General features: G+C 31.9%; 1 protein-coding gene across 3 annotated transcripts in view; it reads left to right on the plus strand.

The window, feature by feature from the left end:
• The window catches only part of LOC134715395 (calcium homeostasis endoplasmic reticulum protein-like), a 68,862-nt gene extending 50,145 nt beyond the window's left edge, over nucleotides 1–18,717 (plus strand). Inside the window, exons 9-19 of one of the 3 annotated variants that reach the window (XM_063577557.1) lie at nucleotides 9,493–9,531; nucleotides 10,607–10,805; nucleotides 11,504–11,706; nucleotides 12,378–12,669; nucleotides 12,963–13,162; nucleotides 13,637–13,770; nucleotides 14,057–14,350; nucleotides 14,625–14,729; nucleotides 14,951–15,057; nucleotides 17,781–17,972; nucleotides 18,612–18,717. In XM_063577557.1, coding sequence (XP_063433627.1) covers nucleotides 9,493–9,531; nucleotides 10,607–10,805; nucleotides 11,504–11,706; nucleotides 12,378–12,669; nucleotides 12,963–13,162; nucleotides 13,637–13,770; nucleotides 14,057–14,350; nucleotides 14,625–14,729; nucleotides 14,951–15,057; nucleotides 17,781–17,972; nucleotides 18,612–18,646 — 1,800 coding nt within the window. In that variant the 3' untranslated portion in view covers nucleotides 18,647–18,717. Of the gene's footprint in view, nucleotides 1–9,492; nucleotides 9,532–10,606; nucleotides 10,806–11,503; nucleotides 11,707–12,377; nucleotides 12,670–12,962; nucleotides 13,163–13,636; nucleotides 13,771–14,056; nucleotides 14,351–14,624; nucleotides 14,730–14,950; nucleotides 15,058–17,780; nucleotides 17,973–18,608 lie in introns of all 3 variants that reach the window. The other 2 variants (XM_063577564.1, XM_063577551.1) reach the window with 2 other exon arrangements.
• Nucleotides 18,718–18,742: the final 25 nt, after the last annotated feature.

Raw genomic sequence — 18,742 nt, forward strand, 5'->3', positions numbered from 1 at the left:
AAAGTGAACTTGTTTAATCAACAAGAATAAGTTGAAAGGTCATTCATGGCTGAGAGGCAAGTTCTGCGCAGATTGTTGTTTACAAACATTAAATTTCCATTGACTGAAATCTTGGACGCCATTCAAGAATTTGATGCTTTACGTAGATGCAGACACGCATTGCGTGTTGTTATAATTTACCTAGAGGATTTTAGCTCCATCCAAGTTCATTCATATGTCACGTTTAAAAATGTTTTTTGTTGGGGGGTAATCAACCACATAATAAAAACTTAAAAGTTCAAAACACCATATCTTGAAAAGTTATTGTCGTTTCAATCTCTGACCACTTCTTTACAATTTTCTGTCTAATAATTTTAAAATTCTTGTTATTATAACTTATATGATGTATTTTTCTATTTAGCAGCACATATTCCACTAACTATTGCAAGGGTGACCAAGTACTCTTTAGAATGATATATATTATGTTATTGTTATGAATATCAATCTGATCTTAACCCATGTCTGAAAAATAATTCAGTTTTCAAATGGCAAATTGGCATCAAGATTAGGCTAAAACTTTTGAATTATGGGTATATGTAAAATTTTGAACATCTTTGTACAATTTTAAAACATAATTTCTTATTATGTTACATAATGTAATGTATGCCAAATTTTTCAAATTCCTGTAGTTTTTGAAAATTTCCAGCTGTTAGGATTGATATTTTTTGTCATTTTAATAATATGCATTTTTTTGGGGTAGTAAAAACCTTCATATTTCGTATGAAAATAAACAGTGATTAGCTTTATATTATAGCTTTACTAAGCATAGGAAAAGAGGCACCTTATTCCGTTTAAAAACATAAGATCCAATCATATTGTGTTTATTATGTTAATAAACTTATTCCGTACTTGTGTACTCAGGTATCCATCAGGATATTCATTTTGACAGAAATAAGAAACTCAGAAGAGTCAGGTGTATTGTTTTGGTAAGGATTTTCATTTGGACAGAAATAAGAAACTAAACAGTAAGGTGTATTGTTTTCGATAAGGATTTGAAATTGACAAATAAGCATAATCCGTTATTTATTTATACACCAATATAATATTTATCTCCGTGTGGAAATCACCTGCCACTATGAGCCAACCCCTATGAGCCAACCACAGTTATACTAGGTCGTTGACCTGTAATACTTGTTTATTAGATTGAAAATTTTTCCACCTGAGATCAATTTCAATTCAATTCAAGTATTTTGAAATTTTTATGCGTTTGCGGCAGGTAAGGTTGACCTTTACTTGAAGGTGACCTAGATTGGCTATAAAAACAAAACAAAATCAGCTATGTCTAGATGAAATATGTAAACATTGGGTATATGCCAACTGTCACATGGCCAAAACAATCTACTTTCATAATATTCTTTTAATACCTACTTCATTCAATATATCACCCCATATTTACTGCATCACTAAACATTTAAATATCATTCATGTGACATCCTATTTAAATTCATAACAATAACTATTTTGTTGTAGTATACATGTGTTTAAATTTCAAATAAAACCATATTTACAAATCACCTGACCTAAAAATGAAGTTTTTTGTCATACTTGTGTTTAAATTTCAAATAAAACCATTTTTTTCAATCACATGACCTAAAAAAAAGTTAATAGACCGTATGTGTGCCATGTCAGCTTTTTTCTCCTTTTACTTGATTATGATATAGATTTTGTAAGTTAACATATAAAATGAATAAGAACATATGTCAAGCTGTCCTGCTTACATATAATGAATTCTGTTATAATACTTATGTAAAGTTATCAATTTCTTACAACGGATTCAGTAATATTTTGTAGGCCTATTTGTCTATGTTAAATTTTAAGAACATATTTTATTGCCACAATGGGAGATAACAGTCCTTGATAATTCATAAAGTACAACACAATTGATTTTTAACTCAAAATTGGAGGGGTGTTTTGGCTGAAAATTTGTGTATGTTACTATATTTTGTGATTTTTTTTCAGTCTGACCTCCTCAAAACCCTCTCTGTTTTCCTCATTGTGAAATTTCTTGATCTACCATTGAACTGTCATGTTGGCAAAATTATACCTTTTGATTAAGTTTGTCTCAACAAAGTGAATTGGTAATTCATGTAGTATCCTTGATGTTCTTGTCAGAGTGTTTATGAGCATACAGGTCCTGAGGATGACCTCATGTACTAAATGACATTTATCAGTCTTAATTACATGGAAGAAACCATCTTTAGACATTGATAATTTGATTGAATGTTCAAAAATATGAAAACCTTGAGGAACACACATGAAGCGAGTGAAACCTTGAATATTGATAATATAGATGAATAGATAAATAGAAATTTGGTAAAACTTATTATTCTGAGGCGTGTATATTTTGTTACATCAAAAACAAGGATATTACATCATAAGATAAAGTGACAACGAAGTGTTTCAAGCTTTGAAAATAAATGTAAAAAATATTAAATTTGAAAATGAAAGATTTCTTACATGCAATAATAATGAAAAGATCAAAAATGCTAGGATGAGAAAGCGATTTGTAAAGCATGATACCTCACGAAACATAATTTCAATGGTACCAGATTTCTAACAATACATTGTGTTTGACCCATCAGAGGATTAAAACTAAACTCACAAAAATTATGGCCAAATAAACAAGATAACTTCAGATATTTTTACATCTTTTGATATCTATATTATAAAAATCGCTCATACAGTTAATTGGTAATATTTTTTGAAAACCTGATTCTCTGCTGAAAGCTAAACATGGTACAGTACATTTCTTCTCTGAAAACTGAGTCTCATTTGAAAACTAAACCTTTGACAAGCAAGTCATGTACAAGAATTTATCATAAAATGTTCAGGAAAAAGAAATCCACTCCCCCACTTTTCAGTAGAAGGGAACATGCAGTCAGCTGCATGTGTGTCACTTTAACTATATTCCTATGGGTATAACCATTTGGAACATGGTTTTAGATATTTATCTCAGTTTTCAAATCATCATTTTTATGCCCCATTTATTATGCCCCATTTATTATGCCCCATTTATGGGCATATATGTTTTCTGGTTTGTGCATCTGTTCATCAGTCCGTCCATTTGTCTCTCCGTCAGTCTGTCCTGCTTCTGGTTAAAGTTATTGGTCAAGGTAGTTTTTGATGAAGTTGAAGTCCAATCAAGTTGAAACTTAGTGCACAGGTTCCTTACAATAGGATCTTTCTCATTTCAGTGCCACACTAGATTTTTTACCCCAATTTTACGATCAGACCACTGAACACAGAAAATGATAATGTGAGTGAGGCATCCCTGTACTACGACAGACATGTTCTAGTTTAAAAGGATAAAAAATATTGTAATCACAGAAGTATTAAAATAATGTATGTAGCTACTTTAATAAAATATACAGACATTTTAATTTATTCATAAATTTCCATACAAAAGATATATTTTCTTCATAATGTAAAGCAGCAGATGTGAGAGGCCTAGAGGTTAAAATAGAAAACTATTTTTCACTTTAATATGATGTCATTTAAGTGTTAAATTAATGATGATGCCAGTTTATAATTAATATTATATAAGAAAGGTTTAGTTTAAACACATTTAATTGTTTAAAAGGACATGGATCAGACACAAGTTTTTTCAACTTTGCAACATTTTAACTTCTCTAAAATTAAGGTTTAGGGCACTGAACTAGTTTGTATATATCTTTTAGTGAAGAAAGTTGATTTTAGTGTCATAGTTTAATAAGACTAGTTCATCAGTCAGTTGTAATTTATAAAAATAAGCAGTTAACGAAATAAAAAGCATTTTGAAAATATATGCATATACAAAACTGGATGGATGCAGCTGGATGGGCCTCTATGGTGTAAGTAGTCCATCTACAGTATCACTAGCCTGTCAACAACTGAGGTTGTGAGTTCATACCCAAAAGGTGGCAGATGCATTTGATTCCATTTTAATAGAATACAAAGTGGCTTCAATCATTCTTGGACTGATTATCAAAGGAAATGAATTGATTGTTATCTGTCCACATATTCATGTGCCTGTCCCTTGTAAGGACTTGTTGGTGCCTTGTGACTTTATGTTTTTTTTTGGTGGGGGCAGAATCTGTGTGTCCAAGTTTAGCCTATCTGATTTAAGTATCTGAAAATGCTCAATTCTACTTTCTGTTCTTAAGACCTTTCGAGATCCTCTGGTCTTGTCAGATTTATACACCCCTTCACAAATATGAAGGCTGAAATTTCACTAGCTGATGGAATGATTTCCAGAACAAAAAATAAAACAGTGTTGTCATATCTATTTAAGCAAAGCTTATACTCATAATCTGTATTTCAATAAGATTGTTATAGATCTTATCAATATTCTGGACTCTGCAATACTTGACTGATATTTTGTAACACTCGAACTTTTGACATCATGCAACAATCACTTTTGCTGCTATAACCTGAGACATTTTCTGATGTAACATCAACAATTTCTAGAATGTTTGTAATATCCTGTAATGGAGGAAATATAGGGATAATTTTGGAAATTCATTCACAATTTTTCTAGACCTTATTTATTGAAGTCCTTACTTTAATCTGTAGATGTTTTTGTTTTTGTTGAGCTTGTTTTCATTTGTGGAAAAGGGTGGAAGGATGCTAGCTATCTCATTGACATATACACAATAACCCACATGTAGTGCATTGTGACATTATGTAGTGTTGCACTATGTCATCTTTATTTACAAAACCAACACATTTCACTAGATATCAACAGTCCTCATGTTGTTTGTTTGATGGTCCAGGTATAATCAACAACAAGTTGAAGTGATTATCATTTGATTGATAACAAAGGTCCATTCTAATTAAGGTGACGTATACCTTTATTTTAAATTAGAATGACTAGCAGTAAATTTTTCATTAAGGTCCAGTATCAAAATCTGTTGTAACAACAAGTTATAGAGAATAGATCTGTTTTCAATATTTAAAGTGACGAAGGTCTGCACTTAAAGTAGGAGACCTTGACCTTCACTTTATACAATAAATAACAAGCAAGGGGATTAGCTGTCATTTATACCACTTCTTTATTATCATATTCAAAGTGAGAAAAACTTTGGCATTTTAAAAATGATATATTACATGTAGTTTTACACATAATATTTGACATCTGTTTTTACAGTTATATAAAAGTAAGAACATGTATGATTGCCAATAAGAGATTAACTCTCCAGCAGAGACCCAATGACGTGGATGTTAACGAATATAGACCTGACTTTATGAATGTTTACATTTAAATGACGATTTTATGGTTAACTCAGTGGTTAAAAGTTGGGACTATAGATTACCTTTATATTTAGGACTCATTGTTGGATTTTAAATAGAACATAAAAAGTACCTGAATAGTGTAATCTGATGGTTTGCCAAATTTGCATAATACATATTAGTAAGGTGTATTGATACAAAAAATATGATATGACAGGATATATGTAAAACAGTAGGGATCGACATCCTGGTTGTTTACCCAACTCCTACATCATATATATCTTACTAACTTTCAGTTCCTGTGTAGAAAACTTCATACCTGGAATAAGTCATGTTTTGTTCTGTTTTTTTTAAACAGTAAGGAAATCAGTTCCTTCACACTTTCTATATTGTGGGTGTTTCTGGAAGGAGTTTTACAAAAAATCTTATGACTAAAGTTGATCGGAAGTATACTGAATAGTGTAAGACTTACAAACAACTTTAGTCGTAAGATATTTTGTGAAACTTACTTTTGACTGTTTACCTTTTTTCCGGTCAGGGATATCAATAATATTGGTGTTATTGCTCAGTCTTTTGTTCTACATGTAGTCTATTGTGGGTTTTGTGGTTTTTTTTCTTTCCATTTTGTCTTTTCAATATGCTCTTCCTAGAATGAATCCCCTCAAGTTATCAAAGCACTATCTGAGTTCTATTGAACAGGTGACATTACACTTATTCTCCAAAAAATATAAAATCTGTTATTTGTTGGTACTAGATGCACTGTATTATGGATTTTTTTTAAAATAGGGAAAACAATTATACTGTATCCAGAGAGGATGTGAAAAATACCAAAAATTAAAAGATTTATAGGAAATAACGAAGAGTGGTTTAATTACTATCTCTAACTTTGTTAATAAATCTTGCCATCATTTATAACATTACAAGTTGAAGCTTGCTTGCATTATTGAGGTGCATTGAATTTGTACTCTCAAATGCAATGTACATGTATAATGATAATTATGTTGTTTAGTACACATCTGTCTTAAGGTGGAACACAGTTACAATAGTTTTTATAGTTGTAAAATTTTAAGTGTAAGAACAAAGTACTAATTAACCCAGTAACCCTTAATTCATTATCATTATATAACCGGTTTCTGCTTGAATATGTAAATTTTTAATTAATGAAAGTACATAGCTAGTTTACAAACGGACACGTATTAGGATTAAGGTGCAAAATGACTTTGAAACACTTATATGAAGGTCAAGTTTTTTCTGATAGATGCATACATTGACAGAGATTGAAATTAATGATAGGCTAACCCAAAGTTGACAGGACCACAAAAAAGGTTCCAATCTGTGTCTTCCTATGTGACAAGTCTTAAGAAAAGTTTTGTGTGCACTAAATGACATCTAGAGCTTGTTGTGCGTAGTATACTGGAGAAAAAATAGATGCTTCAAAAATAATTCTCTTATTTTAATCGCTTGAAAAATAATGTTCTTCAATTGATTTGACAATAGTGTCTTTCTTTAATAAAGTTTATGTAGTTTGTGCAATATTGTGCATTTTTGTTTTGATATTCAACAGAATGAAAGATGTATCACCAAATTTGATGCAAACTCCTTTCAAAGGTTATCTCCTTTTGCATGATTTTAGAAATGTTTGTCTTATGAGCAGATATCCTCTTTACAGTCTGTCAGTGAGCTTTTTCAGTATATATCTGATAATATAAGTGCCATATAAGGTTCTACTATACTGGTTCATCATTCCCTTTTAGATCTGCTTACTGTAAATTCAGAAATTATTGCGTGCATTTATTATTGCGATTTTGCCATTTTAGACTTAAATGCGATTTTAATTTTTACGATTTTGAGAAAAATCACGTTAAATTCATATTATATATTTCAAAATGCGAGTTTAAATTATTGCGTTTACAACTCAGTCGCATTTTTCGCAATAATAAAAACCTCGCATTAATTTCTGAATTTACAGTATTTGTAATCATGCTGTACACACATTTCTCTTTAAAAAAAGTATCCAATTGTTGCATTTGACTTTTTTGACAATGGTTTATTACATGGATTATTATATTTTCTGTACCACATTTCATGCAATCACAAATTTTGACATTAAATCAGCTCAGATTGGAGGTAGCTGATAAGAGTCAAGTTACTCCAACTGATGAATTTTACAAATTTGGAAACAGTACCTGTCAGATGTGTATTGGTTACAAAATGGAAACTAGGTTAAAGTGGCCTATTTTAACCTTAAGACATTTATAAATTTTGCTGACTTTTTAAAATTCATAACTGCTTTTTTAATATCAATGTGTTTTAAACTAGTAAATACATGTAGTACAAGCCAGCAAAGTAGACCATTCGCCTGTCACGAAAAAGCCCCTTTCTAAATCAGACAAGTATTAAACGGAGAACAGAGATACTATGTCTTAAAGACTCTAAGTAGGATTTAAAACGTGGAGAAATCTTTCCTGCTACACAGCTGGTATTAATACTTATGAACTTATATATATTATATATTAGATAGCCAGAAACTTGATATTGATTTTAATAACAAGGAAAAAGAACCGGAAAATAGTAAATTAGACTGTTCAATAAAATGTAAGTATTACGGATTACATGAGCTATAAATAAATGGATGGTATGTGAGGAGCAACAGATGTCCCATCCACGAGACTGAACACATCACAAGAGTCTGACTCATCACCTAGTGTTAATACTGCTAATGTGGAATAAGCCACGTTGGCCAATTTGTTATAACATAAGCCAACCTTTTTCTTATGACATTTGCAATAAAAATGATGAAATATCATTTTGATATGACAGAAATTGCATGCATTTGACATTTCTTTGCTTTTAATATAGAAATCAAAATCAATATTAGAATTTTATGTATTATCATATGTTTAAATGTGATTTTTGTTTACCAAATGATAAATCAAGTTAGTTTAAACCTCAAATATTAAGCCTTCAAGTCTGATGTGTGGTAAAATGTATGATTTTTGGCTTTGCATCAGCCTTCACATTGGACTGCATTGTAATGTGACAAACAGATAAATTGATTGATTGTTGGTTGCTTAACGTCCAGTGGTCAAACAGATAAAGTAACAACAATTTTTTTCATGTACTAAGCTCTTGGTCCATATTATACTGTGGGTTATTTTAGAATCAGGTTGATACAATGACCTAGATTGATATTGACATACGATAAATCAAAATGAAGAGTCGATATTTATATTTTTATGACATAAAACTGCTCTATATTTATTTCTTCCCTAAACCATTAAGGTAAATGGTATAAGGGGAGTAACTCTTAACACATTAAACGATGACATATGTAGAGGAATAAGCCATGTTAGCCAATTTTTTTCCTACGTTTGCAATTAAAACTTAAAAAATGATTAATTATCAATTTGATTTGAAGGAAATTGCATGCATTTAACAGTTCTATGATTTGTAAAAAGCAAAATCAAAAAAAAATATTGAAGTAAATGTTTAAAAATGATTTTTGCATACCTAATGATTATCTGATTAGTTTTAACCTCAAATATTTAGCCTTCAAGTTTGATATGTGGTTGAATGTATGTAACTGTTTTCTTTAGATTTCATCCAAAAGGCTTTTCAACCACCTTCATATTGATCTGCATTTTAATGTGACAAAAGATGATAACATTGTTTTCCATATTAGCTGTTGACCCATAGGTTGATTCAATTGACCTGACCTATATTGATAATGTCAAACGATGAATATAAACGAAGAGTCAATATTTATATTCATGTCATAAAACTGCTCTAGTTTTCTTCCTTAAAAAAAGTTTGATTGAAACAAACCTGTATGCTACGGTATATGGTATAAGGGAAGTAACTGTAAATGCATTTAATGATGACTTGACCTATTGCTAATCATTTGTAGTTGAAAGATACTATTACTTATGTATCTCAAGTATAAGAAAGCTTTTTTTGTATCCTTTTTTCTGACAAATATTCCTATGGGATGAATGTGGGATAAGATGTTTTGAATAACCATTGCTTGAATTGTTTTACATTGTCGTATCGGGGCCTTTTATAGCTGACTATATGCGGTATGGGCTTTGCTCACTGTTGAAGGCCGTACGGTGACCTATAATTGTTAATTTTTGTGTCATTTTGGTCTTTTGTGGATAGTTGTCTCATTGGCAATCATACCACATCTTCTTTTTTATATTGCATTTGAAAAATAAATTAACCTGTTTTTCTTTTATCTATTTACAGGAATTGAAAGATCCAAGTTCAGCAATAACAAATTATCAGGTTAGTTGTTGTTAGCTACCTATGAGAATCTATTTGCACAAATCTCAACTTCATCTTTTGCTTTGAAACTATTGTCCCGATATAAATTCAGCATGGTCATTGTTACAAAATTAGTATGAAAATAGGAAGATGTGATATGATCGCCAATGAGAGAGCAATCAATCAAAAACCATAAGACATGGATGTGCACATCTTCAGGTCACGTTACAGTCTTCAACAATAAGCAAAACCCATACATTATAGTAAGCCATGGCTCTAGAATGGAAAATGTTAATTTTTTAAAAGAGATGACCATTGCTTTTTATCATCCTGATTGTTGAAAAAGATTTAAGAAATAATTCATGGGGGCTTGAATATATCGTTATTTTACCAAGGGTTGGCCCTTTATGACAAATATTTTACCCTGAGCGATAGCGAGGGGTAAAATATCGGCATAAAGGGACAACCCGTGGTAAAATCTAGATATATTCAAGCCCCCATGAATTATTTGGATTCTGATAGGACAATAAAGGCATTTTTTTTAGATCGTAGCACTCTAGGTGGAGGCCATTGTTTGCCGTTCCCATAAATCAACGCACTTTTAGATTGGCGTTAAAGAACGGAGCAAACAGAATAAGTGACATGCTCAAACTATTCACAAAACTAATTTAGATATATTTGGATGAATTTTAATGATAACTTACTTAAATGTCTTCTATGTATATAAAAAAATTGGGCTTATACCACATTTTAGCATCGTTTGTTTACGTTTCCTTGTTGTGATGATTTTCGGTATCAAAAGCGTGTATTTTCCTGTAAAATGCTTAAATTATAACGTCATCATTCTATGACGTCGGCTACTTCATTCATAAATAAACATATGATGTGGGAGTACGATCGGAACAGCCAATGCAATATATTCATATTTTACCACGGGTCTGTACTCAAAGCGTTTGAAGGACGTCATGTTAGAATAACAATTAAAGACTAGTATATATTAAAATCTCACCCAGCCCTTTAAGAGTTTGATTGTTGAAATGTCATGTATCAATGATGACAATCTATAAGGGCAAGTTTGACTGTATTTGTTTTACAGGCAGAGTTAGTCAATCAGTACACATCAGTTGTTGGCTCCATCACAAACAGTATCAATTTACAGTATGGCAACCTACGGAAACAACATAATGAATATGCCAGCCATTTAACCAGACAACTACAAGATCAACAACAGCAATTACAACAGTTAATTCAACAACAGAAAGTTGTTGATGTTTCCACATCTCTCCCTCCACCAGGTTTGTAAAATTACTGGAGTATTCTTAGTCTCTCACACAAAACCTATAACTGGCTGTATAAGTGTCTCAAACAAAACTTAGAAGAGGCTGTACAAGTGTCTCAAACAAAACCTCCAAGTGACTGTATAAGTATCTCCAACAAAACTTACAAGTGACTATACAAGTGTCAAACAAAACCTACAAGTGACTGTACAAGTGTCTCAAACAAAACCTCCAAGTGGCTGTATAAGTATTTCAAACAAAACTTACAAGTGACTGTACAAGTGTCAAACAAAACCTACAAGTGACTGTACAAATGTCTCAAAAAACATACAAGTGACTGTACTACCAATTACAAAAGTTTTGCAGGTCATGTAGGTAGCAATGGCCATTAAGATCCTTCTAAGTATGGGATCCTGTTAAAGTAAGTTCTACCACTAATAATAAATTGGTGACTGTTACTCTAAGTAGCACATATAGTAAAATGTTATAGTGATTTGAAAGTTGATGCACATTGCTGATTGTGACAGGGCAATGTTTATATTTTGATGCATTTGAGGGGTTAAACAAATCCTTTTCAACATTTACATTTAATTGGAGAACTGAAAATGTAATTTTGTCTTGGAAGTATTAATGACTGCATTTTCCACACACTATTTTTTTAAATAGAATATTTAGATGTTAAGCATTAATTTTGATTATGATTTATTTCTTTACAGGTATTGTTATACCAACATCAGTCTCTACTTCAGTTATATCTGTAGTGCCATCATCAGTTATCCAAATACCAACATCATTTCCTCTCAGTTCTTCGCATGTACAGACATCTGTCATTGAATCAACACCTATAGTAGTGTCAGCACAACCACCTTTAGTCCAGACTGATATTGGAACAGTCTCCATTGAGTCAGTCACATTTCAGGTATGTTAGTATCTCTGCTTTATCCCTGCTAAGTAGGCTGTATTAGACAATTTTTAATAAAGGTTTGTCATGGTCTATTGAAACTCCACTTGTAGTGTTACTGTCTAGAGTGATTCCCATTTAATAGTCCGGGAGTCAATTTCACAAAAAAACTTAAGACTAAGATTGATTGTAAGTCATGAACAATTTAGTATACTTACAACAAATCTTAGTCGTAAGTCTTTTTGTGAAATTGACTCCAGGTATGCTATTGGTCCCAGTCTATAATGCTGGACCGTGCAGTCTCTGTTGATTTAGTCCCAATATTACCAAGGTATTATGTTGTTTTATTAAAACTACAGTTGTTTTGACTTATTGGATCTGTCTATATTTAGTCAGTCTTGTACTTTAATTCTTTGGTTCAGGCACATAATGGATCATAATTCTAAATGATCACGTATGATCTCGTCATTAGCCACCCTCCAGTAAAACAAGACAACAATGGATCTTTTCTGTTGATTTCCACCTCTTAATGTAATAACTCAGAATTTAAAAAAAGTTTCAGATTAGGTAGTTTATTTAAAGGAATAACATATGAATAATGCATTTATTGAAAGACAGAAAATCATATTATGTTATTGACTGTATTACTGTGTACAGGACAACTATATAGTATCTTTTCTTATTTTCAGACTGCACCTCCCATTCAAACAAGTCAACCCCAGGGACCACCATTAGAATTTGTTCCACCTCGATATAGTGGATACCATGATGGACCGCCTCCTGGACCTTTTCAAGATGGACCACCTCCTGGGCCTTTTCAAGATGGACCACCTCCTGGACCATTTCAAGATGGCCCTCCACCTGGACCTTTTCAAGATGGCCCACCACGACCACCTCATAGAGGATTCGGCCCACCACATCCACCACCTGGAGCCCATCCAGGATGGACCAGAGGACCACCCCCACAACAGTTTGAATATGGTTTGTATTATTTCAACCTTTATAACTTTGAATATATTTTTTTCATACTCTGACTTATGTTTGTCTCATTTAAAGCTAATGAAATAACACACAGCACAAAAATACTTAAGACTAAAAACTTTTAAAAAACTAGCAGCGAGATCAAATACTGTCATAATAGTATTTTGATGTATTTTAAGCAAGCTAATGCGAGGGCATTTGTGTTCTCAATACATTCTTCTTTTATTTGTTTATTGTTTTGACATGATATTTACCATATTATCGAATTTTTGTCTGACCATATTATATTACAGGTCATGGACAGATACCTGCTCCTACTTTTCATCCAGAGTTTGGAGTTCCAACGTCTGCTCCTGGACCATTTCCTCTGCCAGACTTCACCAAACCTCCTCCTGGGTTTGGACCACCTCCAGGACACATACCAGACATTGATCTTACTCCATCAGTGCCATACTATGAATTACCAGCAGGGTTGATGGCCCCCTTGGTAAAGGTTATTACATTTTATGTATATAATGGTTCTTTTAAACAACATGAAATTAGAAAGAAAATTAACAAGGGTTAGAAATAAACTCAATATTCTAGACACATGTTTTGTCTACAAATGACTCATTAGTGACACTCAAATCATTAATTACCAGAATCACCACTGTTATTCTATATTTTTGTTTGCATTCTGATTATAATAGTATGCCTAACATCTATCCAAAAACTTGTTTTCTTCACCAAAGATCAGCTGTTACTAGGGCACATGCTAGAACCAACTAAATAATGTATCGTAATGTTAACCTGTATGATTAATATATTTCAAGCACAATATATTCAGTAAGTTACCATTTCAAATACATAGATACTGAAGATCTGCTTATTACTCATATTAGATCTCTTTAATGTAATATCCAAGTCATTAACTTATATATTGTTTCAACATGCCTGCTTCAATTAGATGTCTGTCTTTTTTTATTAGCTGCATGAAAATGAGTATAAATCCTTAGATCCACGAGATATACGACTTCCTCCACCTATGCCTCCGAGTGAGAGGTTACTGGCAGCTGTGGAGGCTTTTTATAGCATGCCTACGCATGAGCGACCTAGGGACAGGTTGGTATTGAACAATATGCTTTTTAAATTTATTTGTAAATAAACTTTTTTTTGTTAAAAGAATATTTACAGAGTAGACAGTTATGGAATGTTAAGTTGGTAAAGTTTGTCTTTTTTCTATGAATGTAAAATTGAGATAGAAATATGAACAAAGGCTAACATGTTGTTGAAAGCTTGCATATATAGAAAAATCCTTTGCTACTTTTCATGATAAGCCTGAAAAGTTTGATAGTTTAAATTTAACAATTTTTATTCTTTTATTATATGTTTTTTTAAATCATTTCAGTGAAGGATGGGAAAAACTTGGTCTGTATGAGTTTTTTAAGGCAAAACAAAGAGCAAAGAAAATCAGAGATCAAGAGAAAGAAATGGAAAGAGAAGAAAGAATTCGAAGAGGAAGATCAAGATCAAGGTCCCCATCAAGGTCAAGATCCAGATCACCATCAAGGTCAAGATCAAGATCACCCTCCAGGTCACCATCAAGGTCAAGGTCAATTTCAAGATCTCCTGTGCAAAGGCGTAGGTCAAGGTCTTTTTCTCCAACACCACCAAGAGGGAGAAGGAGAAGAAGCAGATCTAGGTAGGTTATATTTTTTATCAGTTATTTAAATGAGTTCAGTGATTTTCATTCTTGGTTTTTATTTTAAAGTTAAAGGATTAGTTGCTGTTGAGAAATATGAAAATAAAATCTCACAATTCCTTTATCTTGGGAAATAGAAACAATGCTGTTCAAAATAATGTGGGTCATTGTTTTTTTTGTTGTTGCTGAAATAATGCATTATGTCAAGTATTTACCCTTGGCTGGTTAGATCTTTTTACAAAATTATATCAAATGAATCTTTTTGATTATTTAGGTCACAATCACCATTGCCATACCAGAGGTCAAGCAAGTCACCATCACCAACACCAGCAGGACGTAAGAAGATATCCAGAAGTCCTACGCCACCAATGGGAACATTGTAAGTTTAAATTATTCACTACTTAAATATAGTTACTTACTAAGAAAATTCAGAGGTCAAACTTAAGTATTGGTTCTTACATAAGTATTATATTATTGCAAAGGACATACAACCTTTCATGAATATCAGATAGTGTTATTCAGGGTATTTAAGTTTTTGTAAAGTAAACTGTCCCATTGAATCAATATATTTGTTTTATGACGTATACTTTATATTTTCAGTTCTAGTACTGCTGGAGACTTTATGGCCGTAGGAGGTCCTCCACCAATACTAGGAGACTCAAAACTAGGACAAGAAAACAAAGGACATCAGCTTCTAATGAAAATGGGTTTGTTTTTATACGACTTCAAAATTTTCGTCGTATATTGCTATCACGTTGGCGTCGTCGTCGTCGTTGTCGTTGTCGTCGTCCGAATACTTTTAGTTTTCGCACTTTAACTTTAGTAAAAGTGAATAGAAATCTATGAAATTTTAACACAAGGTTTATGACCATAAAAGGAAGGTTGGTATTGATTTTGGGAGTTTTGGTCCCAACATTTTAGGAATTAGGGGCCAAAAAGGGCCCAAATAAGCATTTTCTTGGTTTTCGCACTATAACTTTAGTTAAAGTTAATAGAAATCTATGAAATTTTGACACAAGGTTGATGACCACAAAAGAAAGGTTGGGATTGATTATGGGAGTTTTGGTTTCAACAGTTTAGGAATAAGGGGCCAAAAAAGGGCCCAAATAAGCATTATTCTGGGTTTTCGCACAATAACTTTAGTTTAAGTAAATAGAAATCAATGAAATTTAAACATAATGTTTATGACCTCAAAAGGAAGATTGGTATTGATTTTGGGACTTTAGGTCCCAACAGTTTAGGAATTAGGGTCCAAAAAGGGACCCAAATAAGCATTTTTCTTGGTTTTCGCACCATAACGTTAGTATAAGTAAATAGAAATCTATGAAATTTAAACACAAGGTTAATGACCATAAAAGGAAAGTTGGTATTGATTTTGGGAGTTTTGGTCCCAACAGTTTAGGAAAAAGGGGCCCAAAGGGTCCAAAATTAAACTTTGTTTGATTTCATCAAAATTGAATAATTGGGGTTCTTTGATATGCCGAATCTAACTGTGTATGTAGATTCTTAACTTTTGGTCCCGTTTTTAAATTGGTCTACATTAAGGTCCAAAGGGTCCAAAATTAAACTTAGTTTGATTTTAACAAAAATTGAATCCTTGGGGTTCTTTGATATGCTGAATCTAAAAATGAACTTAGATTTTTTATTATTGGCCCAGTTTTCAAGTTGGCCCAAATCGGGGTCCAAAATTAAACTTTTTTGATTTCATCAAAAATTGAATAAATGGGGTTCTTTGATATGCCAAATCTAACTGTGTATGTAGATTCTTCATTTTTGGTCCCGTTTTCAAATTGGCCTACATTAAGGTCCAAAGAGTCCAAAATTAAACTAAGTTTGATTTTAACAAAAATTAAATTCTTGGGCCTTTTTGATATGCTGAATCTAAACATGTACTTAGATTTTTGATTATGGGCCCAGTTTTCAAGTTGGTCCAAATCAGGATCTAAAATTATTATATTAAGTATTGTGGAATAGCAAGTCTTTTCAATTGCACAGTATTGTGCAATGGCAAGAAATATCTAATTTCACAATATTGTGAAATAGCAATTTTTTTTTTAATTAGAGTTATCTTTCTTTGTCCAAAATAGTAAGCAAGAAATATCTTATTGCAAGATTTTTTTTAATTGGAGTTATCTTTCTTTGTCCAGAATCAACTTAAATCTTTGTTATATACAATATACAATGTATATTCACTTTTTACTACCAACTGATAAATTTAAATAATCTTTACCATTCAGTGATAACAAGCAGTTTTTTTACATCTTAATATTTTATGATGTATTTAAACAAGTAGTTATTGTTGCAAACTCCATTAGAATATTTTAATTGAGATTAGTTTTGGAATAAGGGAAAGGGGGATGTGATTAAAAAATTGGGTTCAATTTTTCTCATTTGAAATTTCATAAATAAAAAGAAAATTTCTTCAAACATTTTTTTGAGAGGATTAATATTGAACAGCATAGTGAATTGCTCTAAGAGAAAACAAAAATTTTAAGTTCATTAGAACACATTCATTCTGTGTCAGAAACCTATGCTGTGTCAACTATTTAATCACAATCCAAATTTAGAGCTGAATCCAGCTTGAATGTTGTGTCCATACTTGCCCCAACCGTTCAGGGTTCAACCTCTGCGGTCGTATAAAGCTTCGCCCTGCGAAGCATCTGGTTATATCTTATAGCATATGGTCAAATGTTTACCATTTGATACAACTGTCAAATAAATTTCCTTTATAAATAATAGGTTATATATGGGTTCCCAGAATATTCCTATAGATTTTTATTATGCATATCTTCTCTATTATATAGGCCGCTAAAAGTAGAATTTTAATTTAAAATAGTTGCATTGTTTCTTTCACATAGTTATTATTTAGGATTGAATTTAAAAAGAAGTTTTGATAGAGATATATAAATATAGATATAAGAAGGTGTGTTATCAGAGCCAACGAGACAACTCTCCATCCAAGTCACAGTTTGTAAAAGAAAACCATTATAGGCCAAAGTAGGGTCTTAAACATGGAGCCTTGGATCACACTGAACAGAAAGCAATAAAAGGTCCCAGAAATGACTAGTGACTAGTGACAAACAGGAAAACCAAGGGTCTAATCTATATAAAAAAGAGAGATGAGAAAAACTACTAAACAGCATTTACAAACAACAACCACTGAACATATATATAACTTGGTGAGAAAATGCAATGTGCTGTTTACAGAAGTCCACAATACTACAGTCTCAGCCAAACTGTTTTAGGATTTGTCATTTGATCTTTTCTACTTTATATTCAACTAAATTTTTTTAAAGGTTCTGTCTGATTGAATGATTTTTGTCTGACATTTTGTTAGTCAGACAGAGTACTGATACTGCAGTTAATGCTATGCTTAAATGTTTTGAAATAGAGGTCAAATTATAAAATATATTTATAATTGCTATTATAGGTTGGGGCGGTAAAGGATTAGGAGCAGAAGAACAAGGTATCGTAGACCCTATAAGTGCTGCTGATGCCAGGGATAAAACTGATATGTTTAAAGGCATAGGGATGGACTTAAAAGATCCATTTGAACAGTTCAGGAAAAGTAAAAGTCATGGATTTATAGCTAGGATGAAGGCTAGGGATGAAATGAGAGAAGGTCAGTATTAATGTTAATGCATTTAAATTCTTGGTGTCAGTCTATACAAAGCTTATAGGGGTTGTTCCATTGATATTCAGTTCATGCTTATACTGAAATGTGTTTGATTCAAAATCATCTACAGTTGATATTTTGATTGGGTTGGTAAAACTCAACTTAGTAATGGCAAATATGAAACTTATCAGGAATGCTTCCACTTCTCAAAACCAGTTAAAGAAAACAGAGGCTTACAAAGTTATTAACAAGAAGTATAAAAGCAAGGAAATTTGGGACTGATATTTTATATGGATAGTTCTCTGACAATTTGATGACACTTTTGTTACCAGTACAGGTTGTACTAAAGTTAGTTTTACTTCTGGGCCAAATTAAACCAAACATGGCTTCAATCATTATTAGGGTATTTGATACTATTTGTTATGATTAAACCTAATTTTACACGATTTCCAAAAGCACAGTAGATACAGGTGAGTAACCCAGTCTCTTGGGAGCCTCTAGTTATGTTGCTAAATCTACCGTTGAATTATTGTTTTTTTTTTTTATTATTATTTGCATAAACTATTGTATGTATACCGTTAGGTTCCCTGATTTAATAAAAACATTTAATTTAATAATGAGGTAAATTTTTATTATTTTCAGCAGTTCGACAAAAGAATCAGAAGGATGAGAAGACATAAGACATTTGACAGAATTATATCATCCAGTTGTACATATGCCATTGTGATTATCATTAAATTATGAAATGTCATTCTATTATTGTATTCCAACTCACA

The sequence above is a fragment of the Mytilus trossulus genome, chromosome 1 (assembly GCF_036588685.1).
Source record: "Mytilus trossulus isolate FHL-02 chromosome 1, PNRI_Mtr1.1.1.hap1, whole genome shotgun sequence".
NCBI lineage: Eukaryota > Metazoa > Mollusca > Bivalvia > Mytilida > Mytilidae > Mytilus > Mytilus trossulus.